The sequence below is a fragment of the Tachyglossus aculeatus genome, chromosome 1, assembly GCF_015852505.1.
Source record: "Tachyglossus aculeatus isolate mTacAcu1 chromosome 1, mTacAcu1.pri, whole genome shotgun sequence".
NCBI lineage: Eukaryota > Metazoa > Chordata > Mammalia > Monotremata > Tachyglossidae > Tachyglossus > Tachyglossus aculeatus.
In genome coordinates, this window is record NC_052066.1 from 102,879,445 (window position 1) to 102,903,890 (window position 24,446).

The 24,446-nt window shown below is 44.8% G+C and overlaps 1 protein-coding gene across 1 annotated transcript in view; it reads right to left on the reverse strand.

The window, feature by feature from the left end:
• Nucleotides 1–9,320: 9,320 nt before the first annotated feature.
• Nucleotides 9,321–24,446, reverse strand: part of LOC119925634 (ceruloplasmin-like) — a 66,792-nt gene continuing 51,666 nt past the window's right edge. Inside the window, exons 18-19 of the mRNA XM_038743982.1 lie at nt 14,511–14,673; nt 9,321–9,497 (exon numbers count right to left, since the gene is read on the reverse strand). Coding sequence (XP_038599910.1) covers nt 9,481–9,497; nt 14,511–14,673 — 180 coding nt within the window. The 3' untranslated portion in view covers nt 9,321–9,480. The remainder of the gene's footprint in view (nt 9,498–14,510; nt 14,674–24,446) is intronic.

Genomic DNA, 24,446 nt, shown 5'->3' on the forward strand with positions numbered 1-24,446 from the left:
AGCCCCCCGTGGGACAACCTGATCACCTTGTAACCTCCCCAGCACTTAGAATAGTGCTTTGTACATAGTAAGCGCTTAATAAATGCCATCATTATTACCCCAGCGCTTAGAACAGTGCTTTGCACATAGTAAGTGCTTAATAAAATGCCATTATTATTATTATTCTTATTATCATCATCATCATGGCTTCCCCTAGGCCCTGGTGTGAGCCAGCAGAGAAGCTATGATCCCAACCCACTGGTAAACATCCTCACTTACCCAACCTGCAAATGCATTTCCACTGTTGCAAAGCCAAGTTTGGCTGTTTCTTAAGCAATTAGATGATGGCCATCCTGGTTTTATCAAGCAAGCCCATTTCCTTGAGTCACCTCCAGTTTGTCAAGGAGCCAACGTAGATTGGGTAGCCACCAGATGAGCGGATGTAGAGTTTTGGGTGGCCTGTATCTCTACAAGGAGAAGCCAAATCTGGGCTAACCGAAGCTTTCTAGAAGACCTGTCCTTAATACTGAATCAATCAATCAATCAATGGTATTTATTAAACATTACTTAGACATTTATTAATTAAACATTTATTAAATTAAAGTATTAATTAATTAATTAATTGAAATAAATTAAAGTATTTAATAAGCATTACATTAAACATCCAGCACTTGGAACAGTGCACAGCGCTTAGAACAGTGCAGTGCACATAGTAAGCAATTAATAAATGCCATCATTATTATTACTGTGTGCAGAGCAATGTACTGAGCACTTGGGAGAGTACAATGCAACACAGTTGGTTAAGTTCCCTGACCACAAGGAAGCACCATCTTCCTGACCCTTAGACCTCAGCTGCCTTGTTCAGGGGAAGAAAAGAAGTGGGTGAGGGAGATTTGCTAAAGGGCAAATTGTGGCTCTGCTCAGAGTCAGCACTGAGTGAACAGAGGTATTCATTCAATTTAGAGCACATGCCTGGGAGTCAGAAGGACCTAGTTTCTAATCCCTACTACATCACTTGTCTGCTGGGTGACCTTGGGCAAGTCACTTCACTTCCATGGGTCTCAGTTACCTCATCTGTAAAATGGGGATTAAGACTATGAGCCCCATGTGGGACATGGGTTGTGTTCAGTCTGATTAGGTAGTATCTACCCTAGAGTTTAGGAGTGCCTGGCACATAATAAACGCTTAACAGAGACCATTAAAAAATGTTTCATGTGAATAAAGCCCTGGGTAAAAATATCCAGGCAGTCAATTGTATTTATCGAGTGCTTATTCTGTGCAGAGTATCCATCAAAATTAATCTAAGGACACCTTCTTCCAGTTATTTCCAGGCCAAAAGCTAATACAAATGGGACGAGACTTAGTTTCAGTCCTATAATTCTGACACAATGAAAGGATTGGTATTGTGTTTTAAGACACTGAATCTTTAGTAACTTTTTTAGCTGGTTCCAACAAATACCATTTTCCCATTTAATCTTGTAGGTATCTTGAGTCAGATTTGGCTGGGATCTCCTGGAAGAGCTAGTGGAACCCCGGGATACTAGGCAGATAATACGGGGGGCACTGGCCCCTCCTGATCTGGACCCTCTTGGGCTGCACAGAAGGTGATAAAGCCATGTCCAGGCCTTATCCACCTAGGACCTCTTCATCATCAATCATATTTATTGAGCGCTTACTATGTGCAGAGCACTGTACTAAGCGCTTGGGAAGTACAAATTGGCAACATATAGAGACAGTCCCTACCCAACAGTGGGCTCACAGTCTAAAAGACCTCTTGAAAGGGTCTCCTGACCCTTTCCATTCCCGTCAGTCATGAAGCCTTTCCACCTGGTGGAGGAAGTATCTCCAGCTCTGGACTGTTAACTCGTTATGAGCAGGGAGCATGTCTGCTAATTTTTTGTACCGTACTCTCCCAAGCACATAGTACAGTGCTCTGCACACAGTAAATGCTCAGTAAGAGAAGCAGCGTGACTTAGTGGAAAGAGCACGGGCTTAGGAGTCAGAGGCTGTGGGTTCTAATCCCGGCTCTGCCACTTATTAATTCTGTGACTTTGGGCAGTCATTTAATTTCTCTGTGCCTCAGTTACCTCATCTGTAAAATGGGGATTAAGGCTGTGAGCCCCACGTGGGACAGTCTGATTACCTTGTGTCTACCCCAGTACTTAGAACAGTGCTTGGCACACAGTAAGCGCCTAACAAATACTATCATTATTATTATTAATAAATGCCATTGATTGAGCCCACTGTTGGATAGGGACTGTCCCTATATGTTGCCAACTTGTACTTCCCCAGCGCTTAGTACAGTGCTCTGCACACAGTAAGTGCTCAATAAATACGATTGATTGATTGATTGATTGAGGTGTGTCAAGTCACAGAGTGCCCCACTCCTCTAGACTATAGGCTCTTTGTGGGCAGGGACTGTGTCTACCATATAAAGTAAGTAGTCAATGAATACCACTGATTGATTAACTCCTCTCCTGCTATTTCTGTTTTGGAGGAAGGATCTATGAATCTCAGACTTTATCCAAGGGTATATCCCTGACTAACTCCTAACACTCTGAGTCAAAGCAACCAAACAACTACCTCTAGCACATTCATATTTATTTGTATCCTTCTTCAGAGAGTACTTGTGTATATACTATAATTCATTTTCCCGCTTATTTATTTATTATAACATTGGTTAAGTGCTTACTATATGACAGGCACTATTCAAAGCCCTAGGGTGGATACAAGCTAATCATTCATTCCATCGTATTTATTTGGACACAGTCCATGTCCCACATGGGGCTCACATTCTTAATCCTCATTTTACAGATGAAGTAACTGAGGCACAGATAAGTTGATACCCAAGGTCACACAGCAGACATATGGTGGAGCCGTGATTAGAACCCAGGTCCTCTGACTCCCAGGGCTATGTTCTTTCAATTAGGCCATGCTGCTTCCCTATGTATTCTGCTTTCTCAGTTTGTATGTATCCCTTTGTCTGATTCCTCCTTTAGAATGTAAGCTCCTTGTGGACAGAGAATGCATCCTGTTTATTCATTTAAATGCATCCTATTTATCTGTTGTACTTTCTCAAGTATTTAATACTGTTGCACCTAGACAGAACTCACTAAATAATAATAATAATAATAACTGTGGTATTTGTTAAGCACTCTCTGTGCCAGGCACTGTACTAAGCACGTCAAGCACTGTACTAAATACCAAAATCCGGTAGAACATTACCACTACTAAAAAATATAGTGGTATCCCAAGAGGCATTAAGAGATGACATAGAAATGCTAGTTTCTCCTCCTTCCAGGAGAACTGAAGTTTCTCTTTCCTGGCCCCTCACTTCATATTCAACTCCAAAACTCCTGGTTTTCACCTCGGGTGTCATTAAGTTGTAAAGGTGTCTGCAACCCTGGGAACTACAGCCAGAAGAATGAAAATGGGAGGTCACTTCTGTAATAAGGACACTCCTTGTTCATTTCCAGTTGAGATGGAAATTACATTTGGTCAGAGCAGGTTCCACTCTGTAATTCAATAGGAATTGTGCAATATTGGAAATTCACTTGCACACTTCCAGGAACCCCGCAGGTTATTGACCAAGTTCTCAGAAAACCCAAAAGTTTGGGCAAAAGGCTGATTTCTTAATAACTTTCTGTGAGCTCTAGAAAATGGATGGCTAGTTCCTTTGCATTAACACTGCCGCTTTTCCAGGTTTCTAGATATAATAATAATAATGATGATGGCATTTATTAAGCACTTACTATGTGCAAAGCACTGTTCTAAGCGCTGGGGAGGTTACAAGGTGATCAGATTGTCCCACGGTGGGGGGGCTCACAGTTTTAATCCCCATTTTACAGATGAGGTAACTGAGGACCAGAGAAGTTAAGTGACATGCCCAGAGTCACACAGCTGACAATTGGCGGAGCCAGGATTTGAACCCATGACCTCTGACTCCAAAGCCTGTGCTCTTTCCACTGAGCCACACTGTTATGCTGCAGTCCCTTGGAATACTTGCTCATTTTCAGTTCAAATCGCTTCTGACTTGCACTTCTAGCAGAGGGTGAGGAGACAGGAGAGGATGGCCTGTCCTAATCTGTCTCTTTTTCTATTAGAAAAAGAAGAGGGTTAATAATAATTAAAAATAAGGATGGTATTTGTTAAGCGCTTTCTATGTGCCAAGCACTTTTCCAAGTGCTGGGGTAGATACAGATGAAGTAGGTCAGACACAATCCCTGTCCCACATGGGGCTCACACTCTTATCCCCATTTTACAGACGAAGTGACTGAGAGAAGTGAAATGACTCGCCCAAGGTCACAGGACACATAAGTGGTGGAACTATTTATTTTGTTAATGACGTGCATTTAGTTTTAATTCTATTTGTTCTGACGACTTGACATCTGTTCACTTGTTTCGTTTTGCTGTCTGTCTCCCCCTTCTAGACTGTGAGCCCGTTGTTGGGTAGGGACCGTCTCTATGTGTTGCCAACTTGTACTTCCCAAGCGCTTAGTACAGTGCTTTGCACACAGTAAGCGCTCAATAAATGCTATTGAATGAATGAATGAATGAATGAACTGGGATTAGAACAACCCAGGTCCTTCTGACCCCCAGGCCCAGGATCTATCTATTACGTGATTTTGCTTCTCCACCTTCTCCAGGTAATTATGATTATTTTGGTTGCATTTGTTAAGTGCTTACTATGTGTTAAGCATTGTTCTAAGAGCTGGCGTAGATGTACATTAATCAGGTCAAGCCCAGTCCTTCTCCCACACGTGGCTCACAGTCTAAGTAGGAGAGAGAACAGGTATTGAATCCCTGTTTTACAGATGAGAAAACAGGCCTAGAAGTAGTGAGGTGACTTGCCCAAGATCACACAACAGGCAACTGTCAGAGTTAGAATTAGAACCTAGGTCCTCTGAGTCCCAGGACCAGACTCTTTCTACTAGACCATGATGTTATTCAGATAAGAAAAGGATTTAAATTAAGCAAAGTATTTTGGATTATCTGTGGATTTCAATTATCCACAACTTTTAGTTAACTGCACTCTCAGGTGCAGGTTGATCTGAACTCCTACATCTGCCCGATTTAATAATGATGGCATTTACTGAGTGCTTACTATGTGCAAACTACTGTTCTAAGCACTGGTAAAAATAATAAATAATGTTGGTATTTGTTAAGCACTTACTATGTGCCGAACACTCTTCTAAGCACTGGGGGAGATAGAAGGTAATCAGGTTGTCCCACATGTCACAGTCTTCAACCCCATTTTACAGATGAGGTCACTGAAGCCCAGAGAAGTGAAGTGACTTGCCCAAGGTCACACACCTGAAAAGTGGCGGAGTGGGATTCGAACCCATGACCTCTGTCTCCCAAGCCTGTGCTTTTATCACTAAGCCATGCTGCTTCCCACTTGAAACCATCTCATTTGAAATTGTCTGGACTGCTAAATACAGGGCTGGGTCTCCCTCCACTGTTTTTTTTTTTCCTTAATAAAATTACTCGTTCTGGAGAAAAAAGGAGGAATTGGAAGTTTGAATGGATCTCTGACTCCAGGGCAAGACACTCAGAAGTGCTCAGCAGACTGTGAATGCCCTCAACCACAGGCTACAACTTGGATTTGGATTTGCTCCATTTTCTCAGCCCTCCCTAAGCCCCACAGCACCTATCGGCTATCCGTGATTTAGTTTTTTATTTATAGTAGTTTCTGTCTCCCCCTCTAGACTGAAAGCCTGCTGTGGGCAGGGAACGTGTCTACCAACTCTCGTATATTGTGCTCTCCCAACAGCTTAGTACACTAAGCACAGTGCTCTACACACAGAAAGCCCTCAATGAATATGAAAAGAATTCAACTGATTCTGAGAAAAACAGAGAAATGGCCCTAGTAGATGAGCTGAAGGAAACTGGATTTTACTGTTTGGGCAGAGTGTAGTAGAAGGATTTTGCCTGCTTCTTCCTGGACATAAAGAAAGGGGAAATGGAGGGGAAGGGATATGAAGGGAGCAGCATGAGTATACATAGGCTGGACCCAGGCAAATTTTTCATGCTGGGTGGAGTGTCAGAGAGCCACAGAACGTTGGCAAGGATTTGCATGCCTTTGTTAAATACAGCTTCAAATAAAAACATGACTTAGGTTTGGGGTGAGGGGGAAATGAAGCCTGGTAATAATAATAATGATGGTGTTTGTTAAGTGCTTTCTATGAGTCAAGCACTATTCTAAGTGCTGGGATAGATACCAGGTAATCAGGTTGTCCCACATGGGGCCCGCAGTCTTAGTCCTCATTTTACATGTGAGGTAACTGAAGCACAGAGAAGTTAATGACTTGCCCACGCTCACACAGCAGACAAGTTGCAGAGTCTGGATTAGAACCCACAGCCTCTGACTCCTAATCCTCTTGCCACACTGAAACACCAACATTTTTCTTGGACATAGTGTTTACACTTTGTTAAATATTATGACATGAAAAAAAATCTCACTTCATCTAAGGAAGTCCATATCATATGAGAAGCAGCATGGCCTAATGGCTAGAACGTGGGCTTGGGAATCAGAAGACCTGGGTTCTAATCCCAGTTCTGCCACTTGTCTGCTGTGACCTTGGGCAAGTCACTTAACTTCTCTGTGCCTCAGTTACCTCATCTGTGAAATGAGGTAAAAAGAGTGTGAGCCATATGTGGGACATGGACTGTGTCCAATCTGATTTGTTTGTATCTACCCCAGAGCTTTAGTATAGTACCTGGTACATAGTAAGTGCTTAATAAATATCCTTAAAAAAAGCACTCAATAAATATGATTGATTGATTGATGAAGAGAAGCAGCATGGCTCAGTGGAAAAAGCCCAGGCTTGGGAGTCAGAGGTCGTGGGTTCTAATTCCATCTCTGCCACTTGTCTGTTGTGTGACCTTCGGCAAGCCACTTAACTTCTCTATGTCTCAGTTCCCTCTTCTGTAAAATGGGGATTAAGACTATGAGCCCCACGTGGGACAACCTGATTACCTTGTATCTACCCCAGTGCTTAGAATAGTACTCGGCACGTAGTAAATGCTTAACAAATACTATTATTATTATTTAGTTAGGAAACCAACTTTAAGGTACATCTTCTCCAAGAGGTCTTCCCCAATTAAACCCTCTTTTCCTCGGCTTGCTCTCCCTTTTGCATCATCTATGCCTTTGGATCTGTGACCTCTGACATTTGATATTCCCTCCAGCCCCAACCCCACAGTACTTATGTACATATCTTTAAATTGTTTATTATAACTTACTTATTTATTCATATTAAAGTCTGTCTTCCCCTCTAGACAGTAAGCTCATTATGGTCAGGGAATGTATCTACTAATTCCTCTCCATCCAAACCGCTTGTTGGTTCAATCTCTCATCCTATCCTGATTGGATTACTGCATTGGCCTCCTTTCTGATCTCCCATCCTCCTGTCTCTTCCGGCTTCAGTCTATTCTTCATTCTGCTGCCTGGATTATCTTTGTACAGAAACGCTCTAGGCATGTCACTCCCCTCCTCAAAAATCTCCAGTGGTTGCCTATCAACCTTCGAATCAAGCAAAAACTCCTCTCTATTGGCTTCAAAGCTGTCCCTCACCTCGCCCCCTCCTACCTCACCTCTCTTCTCTCCTTCTATAGCCCAGCCTGCACACTCTGCTCCTCTGCTACTAACCTCCTCACTGTGCCTCGTTCTCACCTGTCCTGCCTTCGACCCCTGGCTCACATCTTACCTCTGGCCTGGAATGCCCTCCCTCCTCACAGCTGCCAAACTAGCTTTCTTCCTACCTTCAAAGCCCTACTGAGAGCTCATCTCCTCCAGGAAGCCTTCCCAGACTGAGCCCCCCTTTTCCTCTCCTCCTCCCTATGCCCCTCCACCCTACCCCCTTCCCCTCCCTACAGCACTTGTATATATTTGAACACACTTATTAATGATGTGTATATAGCTATAATTCTATTTATTCTGATGGTATTGACGCTTGTCTACTTGCTTTATTTCCTGCCTCCCCCTTCTAGAATGTAAGCCCGTTGTTGGGTAGAGACCGTCTTTATATGTTGCCGATTTGTACTTCCCAAGCGCTTAGTACACTGCTCTGCACACAGTAAGCACTCAATAAATACAATTGAATGAATACTAATTCTGTTTCATTGTACTCTCCCAAGAGCTTAGAACAGTGCTCTGCACATAGTAAGTGCTCAAAAATACCACTGATTAAATGATTAAATCATACCACTGATTAAATGATAGTCTGAGCATTAGGAAGCAATGAAGTTGACACAATGGATTATTAAACTAACTGTATTCTGGCAAGTGTTTTGGAGTGGTAAGCAAAAACCAGGGCCGGATTATTCCCTGGGGCTTTTGGGCATTTGTTTGGAGGCTGTGGGTAAGTTGCACCTTTTGCATATTTCCTAGGGAGAGGTGTGAAGCAGAAGCATCTGTGGCCCTGGACAAGTGATGTCACCTAAAATACCACCATTCCCCTGATACAGCCTCACTCCTTAAAGCTCTAACCGGAGGGCTTCCTCACCCATGAAAACTCTACCAGATGGGCTTCCTCACCCTTGCAAGTTCTACCCACCGGGCTTCCTCACCCCTAAAAGTTCTACGCGATGGGCTTCCTTACCCTTGAAAGCTCTACCGGGTGGGCTTCCTTACCCCTGAAATTTCTACCAGATGGGCTTCCTCACCCGTGAAATTTCTACCAACTGGGCTTCCTCACCCTTGAAATTTCTACCAACTGGGCTTCCTCACTCCTGAAAGTTCTACCAGCTGAGGTGAGCCACCAAATAATTTACCTTATCACCTGGGGAGGTAGTCCAGTCTGCAAACAAAGCCTCCACCCTATGTTATTCATTACCTAATGTTATTTGAGACTTGCAGCACCAGAGTGACATAATAATAATAATGGTATTTGTTAAGCACTTACTATGTGTCAACCACTGTACTAAGCACTGGAGTAGATTTAAGATAGTCAGGTTCCACACAAGGCTCCCTAAATAGGAGGGAGAGCAGGCACTGAATCCTCATTTTGCAGATGAGGGAATTGAGGCACGGAGGTCCCACAGCAATAAGTGGTGGAGATGGGATTAGAACCCAGATCCTCTGATTCCAGGCTCACGCTCATTCCATTAAGCTGCATTGCTTCCATACTTTTCGTCCGATTGCCATGGAATTTGAATGTAACTCAGGCAAATGTGGTAGGTACTGACTACGGGAATTCCCACCAAAGGAACAGACAGTACTCCCTCTGTATTCCCATTGTATTCCCATGCCTGTTCCCAGCACCTCTGTCAATTATTAACCTCCCAGTAAAGTCCCTGGAGGATCAGCCCACTGAGATAACTGGCAATGGCAGAAAGAGTTTGTTTGTGTCTGGTTTTTAATGCACATCAGTACTGCCCACTACATCCAACTACATCCAGGATCCTACGGCACCTGCCCTCTGAGGTCGCCACAGAGCCCAAGGGTTTTCTTCCTGGAAGTTTTTGCACTGACTATTCACATGGAATCCTCAAGGCTCTTCAGCTAGACTCTTCCCCTAAAGGAAAAAAAGGTTAGAAATGGCATGAAACATTTCACCAACACACTCTAAAGCTGAAAAACATAGCCATAATTTGTTCATTTTTATTAATGTCTGTCTTCCCTTCTAAACTGTAAGCTCGTTGTGGGCAGGGAATGCCAGTCAGTCATATTTATTGAGCACTTACTGTATGCAGACCACTGTACTAAATGCTGGGGAGAGTACGATACTGACACATTCCCTGCTCACAACGAGCTTATAGTCTAGAAGGGGAGACAAACATTACTATAAATAAATACATTACAGGTATATTATGGATATATAATAAATTATGGATTACAGAATATGTCTACCAACTCTGTTATAATATACCCTTCCAAGTGCTTAGTACAGTGCTCTATACACGGTAAGCACTGTGTGAAGCTAGACTTGTTCCCTACAGGAAAAAAAAAACATTAAAAATGACATGAAATGTTTCACCAACAAGCTGTACAGCCGAAAATGACCAGGGCTCTGACTACTCAGTTGTAACATGCAACCCAAACTAATTCTGTGGTTCTGAGCACAAATGGGAGATTTGTAAAAGCTGTAAAACTTCCCCCCTGATGTTTCCTAGAAGAGTGATTTCCCTTGGAATCTTCCTCGTTAAAATGAGCCAGGGGCTGTTAATGCCAAATTAATGGACCTTAAGATTGCCCTCGGATACTTGTATAACCAGTAGCAGGGGCAGAAACTGATCTGAAAAGTGGGGTTGTTTGAGACTAAATCCTGCAATTACACAAAAGACAGTCCATGCATAAGGAGGCTCCAAATCTCCTAAGGAAACTAGTGGTGTTTCTTTCCTTTCTTAGGTTAAAGTGTTTTCTTTGTTCATTTCTCCCATCTGGGACGCTTTGTGCATGTTCTCTGACTATGAGCCCACTGTTGGGTAGGGACTGTCTCTATATGTTGCCAATTTGTACTTCCCAAGTGCTTAGTACAGTGCTCTGCACACAGTAAGCGCTCAATAAATACGATTGACGATGATCCCCCATCTTACCTCCTTCCCTTCCCCACAGCACCTGTATATATGTATATATGTTTGTACATATTTATTACTCAATTTATTTATTTATTTATTTTACTTGTACCTATCTATTCTATTTATTTTATTTTGTTAGTATGTTTGGTTTTGTTCTCTGTTTCCCCCTTTTAGACTGTAAGCCCGCTGTTGGGTAGGGACTGTCTCTATATGTTGCCAATTTGTACTTCCCAAGCGCTTAGTACAGTGCTCTGCACATAGTAAGCACTCAATAAATAGGATTGATTGATTGATGATGATGATGATGACTAAGCCTCCCTCAGTGAGGGGAGCGCTGAACCTCCCTATAGCCCCCGCTTCGTCACTAGGTGGACCTAAAAGATGCTTTGAAAGCTTAATCCTTCGGCTGTCAGGAGGGCCATGATGGGCAACCCAATCTAGTTTTTGCTTTTTGTTTTTTAATTGCATTTGTTGAGTGCTTCCAGTGTCAGGCACTGTACTAAGCCCTGGGGTAGATAAAAGCTAATCAGTTTGGACATAATCCTTGTCCCACAAGGGGCTTGTAGTCTTAACCCCCCCATTTTACAGATGAGGGAACTGAGGCGCAGAGAAGTTCAGTGACTTGTCCAAGATCACACAGAAGACAAGGGCAGAGCGGAGATTAGAACCCAGGTCCTTCTAACTCCCAGGCCCGGGCTCTATCCACTAGACCCCCCCTACTTGGACAGTCCCGAAATTTCAGGACAATGCTTCAGTATCTAAGAAAGGCAGCCACGGAGGCCTGCTGGCCCAGACCAATCGCCTTGATCGTTAGTAACACTCCCATTGCTCTCTTCCTCCCTTCAAGGCCCTACTGAGAGCTCACCTCCTCCAGGAGGGCTTCCCAGACTGAGCCCCTTCCTTCCTCTCCCCCTCCTCCCACTCTCCATCCCTCCTGCCTTACCTCCTTCCCTTCCCCACAGCACCTGTATATATGTATATGTTTGTACATATTTATTACTCTATTTATTTATTTATTTTACTTGTACATAGCTATTCTATTTATTTTATTTTGTTAGTATGTTTGGTTTTGTTCTCTGTCTCCCCCTTTTAGACTGTGAGCCCACTGTTGGGTAGGAACTGTCTCTATATGTTGCCAATTTGTACTTCCCAAGCGCTTAGTACAGTGCTCTGCACACAGTAAGCGCTCAATAAATACGATTGATGATGATTGCCACACTATTCTGGGCAAATTCATCACTGACCTCCTGGGCACTAGACACCACCCTCCCTTCTGGGCCACTCCAGACAGTAGTTGGCAGCCTCACAGTCCTTAAATGATGACTCAGTTGTATTTATTGAGTACTTACTGTGTGCAGAGTACTGTTCTAAGTGGTTGGGAGAGGTCAATATAACAATAAACTGACAATTCCCTGTCCACAATGAGCTTATAGTCTAGATGATGATGATAATAATAATAATATTATTTATTAACCTCATACTACGTGCCAAACACTGTACGAAGCACTGGGGGACAAATAAGATAATCAGGTCAGATAAGGTCCCTGCCCCATATGGGGCTCGTGGTCTTTGGTGGTCAGGAAATAATAATAATAATAATAATGACATTTATTAAGCGCTTACTATGTGCAAAGCACTGTTCTAATCGCTGGGGAGGTTACAAGGTGATCAGGTTGTCCCATGGGGGGCTCACAGTCAATCCCCATTTTACAGATGAGGTAACTGAGGCACAGAGAAGTTAAGTGACTTGCCCAAAGTCACACAGCTGACAATTGGTGGAGCTGGGATTTGAACCCATGACCTTTGACTCCAAAGCCCGTGCTCTTTTCCACTGAGCCACACTGCTTCTCAGCAATGGAAATGTGTCTGTTTATTGTTATATTATACTCTCCCAAGTGCTTAGGACAGTGTTCTGCACACAGTAAGCTCTCAATAAATATGATTGACTGACTGTAGGAGGGAGAACAAGTATTGAATCTCCAATTCACAGGTACAGAAACTGAGGTACAGAGAAGTTAGGTTACTTGCCTAAGGTCACACAGCAGGCAAGTGACAGAACCAGGATTAGAACTCAGGTCCTCTGACTGCCAAGGTCTGTGATCTTTCAATCAATCAATCAATCAATCGTATTAATTGAGCGCTTACTGTGTGCAGAGCACTGTACTAAGTGCTTGGGAAGTACAAATTGGCAACATATAGAGACAGTCCCTACCCAACAGTGGGCTCACGGTCTAGAAGGGGGAGACAGAGAACAAAACCAAACATATTAACAAAATAAAATAAATAGAATATTATTTCCACTAGGCCAAGCTGCTGCTCCTCATGGGGAGCTCCTTCAGGGCTAGTTGGGATGACAGGAAATTTGGTCATTCCACCCTGGGGAATTATGGATGTTGGAGTTCATAACACAGCCCATTCCAGGATGCTGCTTGGACACAAGACCCTGCCTCTGAACACAGGGAAGGGGGACAGCCGGCCCTACTACAGACACCAAAGCCTCTCTCTGTGCTGATCTCTGGGCCTCAGTGACCTCATCTGTAAAATGGGGATTAAGACTGTGAGCCCCAGGTGGGGCAACCTGATCACCTTGTAACCTCCCCAGCGCTTAGAACAGTGCTTTGCACTTAGTAAGCGCTTAATAAACCCCATTATTATTATTATTATTATCTATTTATTTTGTTAATGATGTGCACCTAGCTTTACTTCTATTTATTCCGACGACTTGACACCTGTCCACATGTTTCGTTTTGTTGTCTGTCTCTCCCTTCTAGACTGTGAGCCCGTTGTTGGGTAGGGACCGTCTCTATATGTTGCCGACTTGTACTTCCCAAGCGCTTAGTACGGTGCTCTGCACACAGTAAGCGCTCAATAAATACGATGGAATGAATGAATGAATCCCAATTTTTCCTGTGGTTTCACCATGGATTTTAAATGAGCTCCAGGTGATTCCAGGGTTTCTGATGTCATATCAAAAGTCAGTAAATGCCACTGATTGATTGATTGATTGACTGAATGTTCAGTCAAAGAAACTAGAAGTAGCGGAGCCTAGGGGAAAGAGCATGGGCCCGGGAGACAGGGGGCCTAAGCTCTAATCCTGCCTCTGCCACTTGTCTGCTGTGTGACCTTGGACAAAACCCTTACCCCCGTGCTAAACCTTCAGTAGTTGTCCATCCATCTCTACATCAAGCAGAAACATCATACCTATGGCTTGAAAGCTCTCAATCACTTTGCCCCCTTCTACCTTATCTCTCTGATTTCTCATTACAACCCAGTCCGCACACTTCATTCCTCTAATGCCAACCTACTCACTGTACCTCAATCTTGTATATCTTGCTGCTGACCCCTTCCCGCCCCCATTTCCTCTTCTCCCACTCCCTTCTGAATCACCCTTGCACTTAGATTTACACCCTTTATTCAGGCATCCCTCAGCCCCACGGCACTTACCAACCATTCGGTTGTACATAATCAAAATTCATTTATTTATATTAATGTCTCTCTCCCCCTCGAGATTTGTAAACTCCTTGTGGGCAGGAAATGTGTCAACCAACTCTGTCATACTGTACTCTCCCAAGTGCTTAATATAGTGCTCTGCACATAGTGCTCAATAAGTGTGATTGACTGGTTGGATAAAAATGGGGATAAGATATTTTCCCTCTTCCTTAGGCTGTGAGCCTCATGTGGGACAGGGAGTGTGTCCAAACTGTTTGTATAGTATGGATCCCAGTGCTGAACAGGGCTTGACATATAATAACTGCTCAATAATTAGCATAACTAGTATTAAGTTGGGAGTGGATGTGTCAGACCCATAAGCCCCCTGTGTCTGTTTATTGTTATATTGTACTCTCCCAAGCACTTAGTACAGTGCTCTGCACACAGTAACCGCTCAATAAATATGATTAAATGAATGAATGAACCACCAGGTCCCTAGCCACCTGGTGATTTGAGGGAGCGAATTATCCTCTTAAGATATTTTAGCGTCTTCTACGGCACCCCAGAAGCATCAGTCTTACCTTCCTTCGGGAGTACAGTGTACGTGGCTTCCATCCCACCAGCAATGTGCTCGCCGACATGGCAGTGAAATAGCCACGTCCCGACATCTCGTGGAAACATCACCACCGTTTGGTACGTCCCTGGGGGGAGGTCAAAGACGTCGGAATGGTATGTTCCCGTGCGCTTCAAGGAAAGAGTAAACAACATTTGCTTCATCAGTCTCCCAAGTGCTTAGTGCGGTGTTCTGCATGGAATGAGTGCTCAATGAATACTATAGATTGATGGAGTGCCCAGATGACATCACACTCTTTCACCGTAGATTTTGAGGAATGGTCCTGATGCTGGGAAGTTGAGACAGATGCCACTAGAGGAAGCCACTAATAATTTTGTGGTATTTGTTAGGCGCTTACTATGTACGGGCACTGTATTAGGAGCCAGGGTAGGTACTAGCTAATCAAGTTGGCTACAGTTCCTCTACCACATGGGGCTCACAGTCTCAATCCCCATTTTACAGAGGCGGTAACTGTGGCCCGGAAAAGTAAAGTGACTTGCCCGCAGTCTCACAGCAGACCAGTGGCAGAGCCGGGATTAGAACCCAGGTCCTTCTGATTCCCAGGTCCGTGTTCTATCCACTAGGCCGTGCTACTTCTCTAGTGACGATGGATGTGACTAGTTCCCATTAAGTCTTGAAAGCAGAGGGAGCAGAAGGGGAAGAGGTGGACAGCTCTCAGAAGGCAGGGCCACAGGGTCTGACAGTTCCTGGATGAAGTACGTCCATTTCTAGGAGAGGAAAGCTTTATGTTTGGGTTGGATAGTCCCCTCAGTTCAGCAGAATGAACTGTATGGGTACAAACAATTTAATTAAGCATTGGGTGGGGTGTTTAACCCTTCCCAAGCTGTTGTTTGCTATGGGGAGGATGGGCGACCAATATTATCAAGAAGGGAAGACCTGGATGTCTTACAGAATCACAGGAGAGGACAGAGCCAGAAATGAAGCTTACAGGGCTAGGCCGGGATGCAGTGTGGCCTAGGGGAAAGAGCATGGGCCTGGGAATCAGAAGACCTGGGTTTTAATCCCAGCTCCACCATCTGTCTGCAGTGTGACCATGGGCAAATCATTTCACTTCTCTAGCCTCCGTTTCCTCATCTGTAGAACGGGGATTAAATCCTACTCCCTCCTACTAAGACTATGAGCCCCATATGGGATAGGGATTGTGTCCAACCTGATTATCTTGTATCTACCCCAGTGCTTAGTACAGTGCCTGACACATAGTAAGCGCTTAACAAATACCATAATTATTATTATGGTATTTTGTTTGTCTCCCCCTTCTATTCATTCATTCATTCGTATTTATTGAGCGCTTACTGTGTGCAGAGCACTGTACTAAGCGCTTGGGAAGTACAAGTCGGCAACATCTAGAGCCGGTCCCTACCCAACAGTGGGCTCACAGTCTAGAAGGGGGAGACAGACAACAAAACAAAACATATTAACAGAATAAAATAAATAGAATAAATATGTACAAGTAAACTAAATAAATAGAGTAATAAATACGTACAAACATATATACATATATATAGGTGCTGTGGGGAAGGGAAGGAGGTAAGGCAGGGGGGATGGAGACGGGGAGGAGGGGGAGAGGGAGAGGGGGAGGGGGAGACTTCGAGACTGTGAGCCCGCTGTTGGGTAGGTTCCGTCTCTATATGTTGCCAACTTGTACTTCCCAAGTGCTTAGTACAGTGCTCTGCACACAGTAAGCACTCAATAAATACGATTGAATGAATGAATGAATGAATATTATTACTATCATTTTTAGGAGCATTGTAAACACAGATTAAAAGTTAGTAATAAGACTATTATTAATAATAGAAGCAACAAATGGGTGAGGTTCCAGGTAAGGGAGTGCAGGGGATCATTGTGGAAAGAACATGGGCTTCGGAGTCAGAGAACATGGGTTCTAATCCCAGCTCTGTTACTTGTCTGCTGTATCACTTGGGCAAGCTGCTTAGTTTCTCTGTGCCTCAGTTACCTCATCTGTAAAATGGGAATTAAGACTGTGAGCCACACGTGGGACAACCTGATTACCTTGTACCTATTTCAGCGCTTAGAACAGTGCTTCCATCATTACCATTATTATTATTATTATTATTTGTTAAGCGCTTCCTACATGCCAAGCAGTGTTCTAAGTGCAGGGGTAGATACATGGTAACCAGGTTGTCCCACATGGGGCTCACAATCTTAATCCTCATTTTACAGATGAGGTAACTGAGGCAGAAAGAAGTTAAGTGGCTTGCCCAAGGTCACACAGCAGACAAGTGGCAGAGAAGGGATTAGAATTTAGGTCCTCTGACTCTAGGCTGCATTATTATTATTAATCAATCAATCAATCAATCGTATTTATTGAGCACTTACTGTGTGCAGAGCACTGTACTAAGCACTCGGGAAGTACAAGTTGGCAACATATAGAGACAGTCCCTACCCAACAGTGGGCTCACAGTCTAAAAGGGGGAGACAGAGAACAAAACCAAGCATACTAACAAAATAAAATAAATAGAATAGATATGTACAAGCAAAATAAAATAAATAGAATAGATATGTACAAGCAAAATAAATAAATAAATACATAGAGTAATAAATATGTACAAACATATATACATATATACAGGTGCTGTGGGGAAGGGAAGGAGGTAAGATGGGGGAATGGAGATGGGGACGAGGGGGAGAGGAAGGAAGGGGCTCAGTCTGGGAAGGCCTCCTGGAGGAGGTGAGCTCTCAGTAGGGCCTTGAAGGGAGGAAGAGAGCTAGCTTGGCGGATGGGCAGAGGGAGGCCATTCCAGGCCAGAGGGATGACGGGGTCGATGGCGGGACAGGCGAGAACGAGGCCCAGTGAGGAGGTTAGCAACAGAGGAGCGGAGGGTGCCGAGTGGGCTGGAGAAGGAGAGAAGGGAGGTGAGGTAGGAGGGGGCGAGGGGATGGACAGCCTTGAAGCCCAGGGTGAGGAGTTTCTGCCTGATGCGCAGATTGATTGGTAGCCACTGGAGATTTTTGAGGAGGGGAGTAACATGCCCAGAGCGTTTCTGGAAAAAGACAATCCGGACAAAGACAAAGACAATAACAATTATTAGAAGCCCTGAGTCCCCAGGAGTGTTTTCACTGTTTCACAGTGCTCTGAGCATATAGCCTCAAGGTTAAGCCAGAGCCCCTTTGGATCTGTATGGTCACACCGGGCTGGAGGGTGAGGGGGGAGAGGAGGGAAGACCAGAGAGACCAGGACCCCAGAGAGCCAGAGGCCTGTGGCTCATTGGTTCAATCCGCAGAGTGTACCAACTCTGCCTTTGATCCGTAACAAACACCTCTCTCCTCCAATCCGGTGTACAGGAAGGGAGCTTAGGTCCAGATTGGAAACTCGTTATGAGCAGGGAAAGTGTCTGCTAATCTGTTGCATTGCACTTTCCCAAGTGCTTAGTACAGTGTTCTGTACATAATAAGCGCTCAGTAAGTAGGATAATAATGATGAGGATATTTGTTAAGTGCTTACTATGTGCAATGCACTGTTCTAAGCACTGGGGGGATACAAGGTAATCAGGTTGTCCCGCGTGGGGCTCACAGTCTTCATCCCCATTTTACAGATGAGGGAACTGAGGCACAGAGAAGTTAAGTGGCTTGCCCAAGGCAACACAGCTGACAAGTGGCAGAGCCGGGATTCGAACCCATGACCTCCGACTCCCATGGATTGATTGATTGATTGATATTCATGGAATTGCCTTTGGCTTTCAGACCATCATTCATTTTGTTACTTCCATTCGGTCCACAGGGAACCTATCCCAAGGCCCCCGAAAGTCAAGGCCACCTGCTCAGTCCCTGGTGAAATGTTTGGTTTGGAAATTCCCCTCGGTTCAGCAGATCCGTATTGATACAAGTGCTTTAATTAAACATTGGGTGGGTGATTGCGGCCTTGTGTACGGAAGAGTTCATCTCTTCCCCAAGCTGTTGTTTGCCATGGGGACAGCAGGTGGGCCTACCATCAGGGAACGAGTGACAACATTATTTCTACTAGGAGCTGTCGGTCAAGAGGAATGTCCTGTTCTCCTCACTTGCAGGGAGTGGAGTTACAATTCGAAGTGGGCTCACAAGCTGCAAAAATGCATGGAGACTTGGGAAAGGAAATTTCAGTAATACATATTATGTTAATAAAAACTTTCAGACCCCTCATTGCCACCGAGAGAACCATTCTCAGTAACGCTGCCTTCTCTACTGCTGCTGAGAGGAGTTGCTCCCAGCAAGCTCTGTGTCTGCCGGGACGGGCTAAGTTGTGGGCAGGGAATGTGTCTACCAATCTCTGTTATACTGTAATAATAATAATAATGATGGCATTTGTTAAGCGCTCACTATGTGCAAAGCACCGTTCTAAGTGCTGGGGAGGATACAAGGTGATCAGGTTGTCCCACGGGGGACTCACAGTCTTAATCCCCACTTTACAGATGAGGTAACTGAGGCACAGAGAAGTTAAGTGACTTGCCCAAGGTCACGCAGCTGACAATCGGTGAAGATGGGATTTGAACCCGTGACCTCTGACTCCCAAGCCCGTGTTCTTTCCATTGAGCCACGCTGCTTCTACTCCAAGGTGCTTAGTACAGTGCCCTACACACAGTAAGCGCTCAATAAATATGATTGATTGATTGATTGAGTGATAATAGCTGTTCCTGTGTGCTCTCAGGCTCCTCCACCCCTGAGTGATACTAGCTGTTCTGTGTGCTCTCAGACTCCTCCACCCTGGGTGAGATTTCAGGCCTATTTTGTGTATTTGTGCGGTGTTTCCGAGTTTCGTCGCTCCGGATGTGTCTGTCTCCAGTCCCTTCTCTCCACTTAAACTCTTAAACTGTGAGCCCTTCGAACGTGAGCCCACTGTTGGGTAGGGACTGTCTCTATATGTTGCCAACTTGTACCTCCCAAGCGCTTAGTACAGTGCTCTGCACCCAGTAAGCACTCAATAAATACGATTGATGATGATGATGACGGGGACTGCGTCTAATTCCCACCTGTGAATTTTCTCCCCGCACCTAGCACAAGCGGAGGAGCCAGGCTTAGAACCCAGGTCCTTCTGACTCCCAGGTAGTGGTATAGCCACCGAGGTGGGTGATGGTGGCTGGGGATTAGAGAGGCTAGATTTGCAGACCAAAATGAAGCACGCGATGCAATCAATCATATTTATTGAGCGCTTACTGTGTGCAGAGCACTGTACCAAGCGCTTGGGAAGTCCAAGTTGGCAACATATAGAGACAGTCCCTACCCAACAGTGGGCTCACAGTCTAGAAAAATGCGGTTTCTCTAGGTTCCATTTGACCTTCCCATCATTAGGTAGGGATGCCAGAAAGCCAATGTCCGGCCACAGTGAAATGAAGGGATTGCACAACTGACTGGAAGGTCTGTTTGTCCAAAGATCAGCGGCTCAGTGACACACAGGCGGGCCATCATGGCCAAGACTGGACTGGGCAAAAACTGATGCTTGTTTGAAATAATAACCAATGGTTTCCAAAGTTGCAATCAAGCTTTGGCCGTCATTCCCTTAGATCAGTTGAAGGTTGTTTGCTTGGAAATGAGTTGACGGGAATTTTGTCAGTGAGATCATGTGCTCATGTGGGCCTGCTGATTGGCCCGAGGATTTGTCTGATTGACAGGAGCTGCCCAGGAGGGCTGGGAGCTCTGCGTTGCTCCCCTAATTAATTAATTCATTGTGGTATTTGTTAAGCACTATGTGCCAAGCACTGTTCTAAGCGCTGGGGTAATCAGGTGGTCCCACGTGGGGCTCACAGGCTTAATCCCCATTTTACAGACGAGGTAACTGAGGCACAGAGAAGTTAAGTGGGTTGGCCAAGGTCACACAGCAGACAAGTGGCGGAGCTGGGATTAGAACCCATGTCCTCTGACTCCCAAGCCTGGGCTCTTTCCACTAAGGCAAGCTGCTTCCTCTCGCCCGCTCTCGGCCCTCCTGGACTCAGGGGACGTCCTTGAGGTGCCCCTGGGCAGCCGCACAAGGCGGCAGGACTCAGGACTGGAAAGTCAGACAAGTAGATATGCCAGGTATTAGGGTGCCCAGGACCAACTCTCAGGGGGAACTCATGGCATGGGATTCCACATACTCCTGTTCGCCTGGGGCTTTTGTTCACCCTTCAAATGTTAGTCTGGTGCCAAGGTCAGGTTCAGGTCTATCAGTGGGCATTTCTCACATCAAAATCCCAGGGAAAAAAACCCCTCTCACCCAATTTAAGGTGTCCTGAGGCAAGACTGGAAATTGTACACGTGACTCGAAACAAGGGTGTGTCACTGGCTAAGTTGGGAGAGGAGGTTCAAAGTGCCAATCAGTCGCTGTGGAAGGATTGACCAGAACTAATTTGTCTGCCATCTGGGCAGAAGGAAAGGACCTCGGGGTCAGAGTGGACCACGACTTGAAATGAGTCCGGCTTGAGTCTCGGAGTGCTTTCAGAGAGGATGACATGAGGCAGTCGGGCTGCAATCCTCCTGCTAAGGTCATTTCTGGTGGCCACTAGAACATTGTGTCAAGATTTCACACCTCATTTCAAGGTGGATGTGGAGATATTGGAGGGGGTCAAGAGAAGAGCACCAAAACTATGAAGGAGTAGAAAGCAGGCCTGACAAGGAAAAGTCACAGAAGCATAATTTTTTCTCCTCTAGCTGTCAGGCCTCCCCCATCTTAGCATTTGAGCCATAAGCTCACAGGCTAGACTCATCGTGAGCAGGGAACATGTCTACCAAATTTGTCATACTCTCCCAAGCGCTTAGTATACCACCCTGCATACAGTAAGTGCTCAGTAAATACCACAGATTGATTGTGTGAACCTGAGATTGTAAGGTCCTCAAGTCCTTGTCCTGGGCATCTGAATAGCGATGCTCACACTGAGTATGGAAGGGACTAGGAAAAGGTAACCAACTCCTCACCTACCTCACTAAACTCGAAAAAAGCTCACCAGAGGATTGTGTCTAGTGAATCTTAACCTTGCAGCACATTTACAGAGAGGAAACCAAAGAATAGACTGAAAATTGTCACTGAGTCATGAAACATCAACATGCTAATGAGTGATGAGAGCAGCAGTGTGGCCTAGTGGATAGAGCACTGCCTTGGGAGTCAGAAGGATCTGGGTTCGGCTCCACCACTTGTCTGCTGTGCGGCCTTGGGCAAGTCACAATTTCTCTGCACCTCAGTTATCTCATCTGTAAAATGGGAATTGACTGGGAGTCCCATATGGGACATGGACTGTGTTCAACCTGTCTTGTGCTGGTGCTTAGTACAGTTCCTGGCACATAACAAGCACTTAATAAATACCATAAAAAATAAAAAAAGTCTTGTTTGATGAAAATGACTCAGGAAAAATAAATTACTTATGGTAAATAAGACAATGCAACAACAAAGCCTTGCTGCTCCCCATGACAGGAGAAGTAGCATAGCCTAGTGGATAGAGCTTGGGCCTGGGAATCAGAAGGTCAGGCTTTCTATATCGGCTCTGCCACTTGTCTGCTGTGTGACCTTGGGCAAGTCACTTCACTTTTTGGTGCCTCTGTTACCTCATCTGTAAATCTGAGGGGTCCCTCAAGGTTCAGTTTGGGGTTCCCTTCTATTCTCCATCTGCACCCACTTCTTTAGAGAACTCATTTGCTTCCATGGCTTCAAATACAACCTGTATGTGGATGATACACAAAACTACATCTCCAGCCCTTATCTCTCTCCCTCTCTGCAGTTTCACATTTCCTCCTGCCTTCAAAACATTTCTACTTGGATGTCCTCCCATCACTTCAAACTTAATATGCCTAAAACTGAACTTCTTATCTTTCTACCCAATCCCTGTCCTCCCCTTAACTTTCCCATCCCTGAAGATGGCACCACCAACCTTCCTGTCTCACAAGCTCATAACCTTGGCATTGTCCTTGATTCCTCTCCTTCGACTCTCATATTCAATCCATCGCTAAATCCCATCAATTCCATGTCCTCAACATCACTAAAATCTGCCCTTTTTTCTCTATTCAAACTACTACCATGTTAATTCAAGCATTTATCCTCTCCCGCTTTGATTACTATATCAGCCTCCTTGCTGACATCCCTGCCTCCTGTCTCTCTTGGCTCCAGTCCATACTTCATTCTGCTGCCTGGATCATTTTTCTACAGAAATGTTTAGGGCATGTTTCCCCACTTCTTAAGAACCTCCAGTGGTTGCCAATCCACCTCTGCATCAAACAGAAACTCCTCACCATTGGCTTTAAAGCACTCAATAACCTTGTCCCCTCCTATCTGATTGCACTATTCTCCTACTATAACCCAGCCCGCATACTTTGCTCCTCTAATGCTAACCTTCTCACCATACCTCAGTTTTGTATAACTTGCTGCTAACTTCTCTCCCACAACCTATCTCTGGTCTGGAACATCCTCCCACCTTGTATCTGACAGATTACTTTCTCCCTTTCAAAGCTTTACTGAAGGCTCATCTCCTCCAAGAGGCCTTACTTGACCAAGCCCTCATTTCCTTTTCTCCCACTCCCTTCTGACCTGACTTACTCCTTTCATTAATCACCCTCCAGCCCCACAGCACTTATTTACACATCTATAATTTTTTTATATTAATGTCTGCCTCTTTCTCTAAAATGTAACCTCGTTGTGGGCAGGGAATATGTCTGTTTATTTTTATATTGTCCTCTCCCAAGTGCTTAGTACACTGCTCTGCACACAGTAAGTGCTCAATAAATTTGAATAATAATAATAATGATGGCATTTATTAGGTGCTTACTATGTGCCAAGCACTGTTCTAAGCACTGGGGAGGTTACAAGGAGATCAGGTTGTCCCACGGGGCGGGGGGGGGGGGGCTCACAGTCTTAATCTCCATTTTACAGATGAGGTAACTGAGGCACAGAGAAGTTAAGTGACTTGTCCAAAGTCACCAAGCTGAGAACTGGCGGATCTGGGATGAACGAATGAATGAAAAGATGAGGGAACTGAGGCCTCTAGAAGTGAAGCGATTTACCCAAGGTCACACAGCAGACAAGTGGCAAAGCTGGGATTAGAACCCAGGTCTTCCTGACTTTCATGCACGTGCTCTACCCATTATGCCACACTGCTTTTCTCCTTCACAGCATAGCTCCTTAAATTATACCTCGTTGGAATGTTTGGGTGTGCCTGAGAAGGAAGAATCTTGCCCGATGCGTTCCCCATCTTAGCCAGAATGAAGAAAGGCTGTTTAGTATGCTCTGTTCTGCAGATTTTCTGCTGCTATGCTTGGGAATACAATGAGAGTGATGCAAGATGGTGGAAATAGGCTTATGATCAATCCATCAATCAACTGTATTTATTGTGTACTTACTATGTGCAGAACACTGTACTAAGCTCTTGGGATAGTACAACACAACAGAAGTAGCAGACCCATTTCCTGATCGTAATGAGTTTACAGTCTAGAGGGGGAGACAGTCGTTAATATGAATGAATGAATCAACCCATTAGTCAGTGATATTCTTTGAACAGAGACTGTGCTCAGCTCTCCACAATGGGAACTTCTCTGCTCCAGGAGAGGCAGCATGGTCTAATGGAAAGCGCATGGGCCTGGGACTTGGGTTCTAATCCCAGCTCTGCCACTTGTCTGCTTTATGACCTTGGAGGGCAAGTCACATCGCTTCTCCGTGCCTCAGTTACCTCATTTTGTAAGATGGGGATTAAATCCTCCTCCCTCTGACTTAGATAACCGGGTGTCCAACCAGATTGTTTTGTATCTACCCCAGAGTTTAGCACAGTTCCTGCCACATAGTAAGCATTAAACAAGTACCAACTCCCCCCACCACCAACCTCCCTGCACCCCCCCCCAAAAAAAAAAACCCAACCAAAAGCAAAACCTCAACATCTACAACCTACTACTAAAGACCCATCCAGGTCCTAGAGCAGTGTCTACATGGTAAACTCAC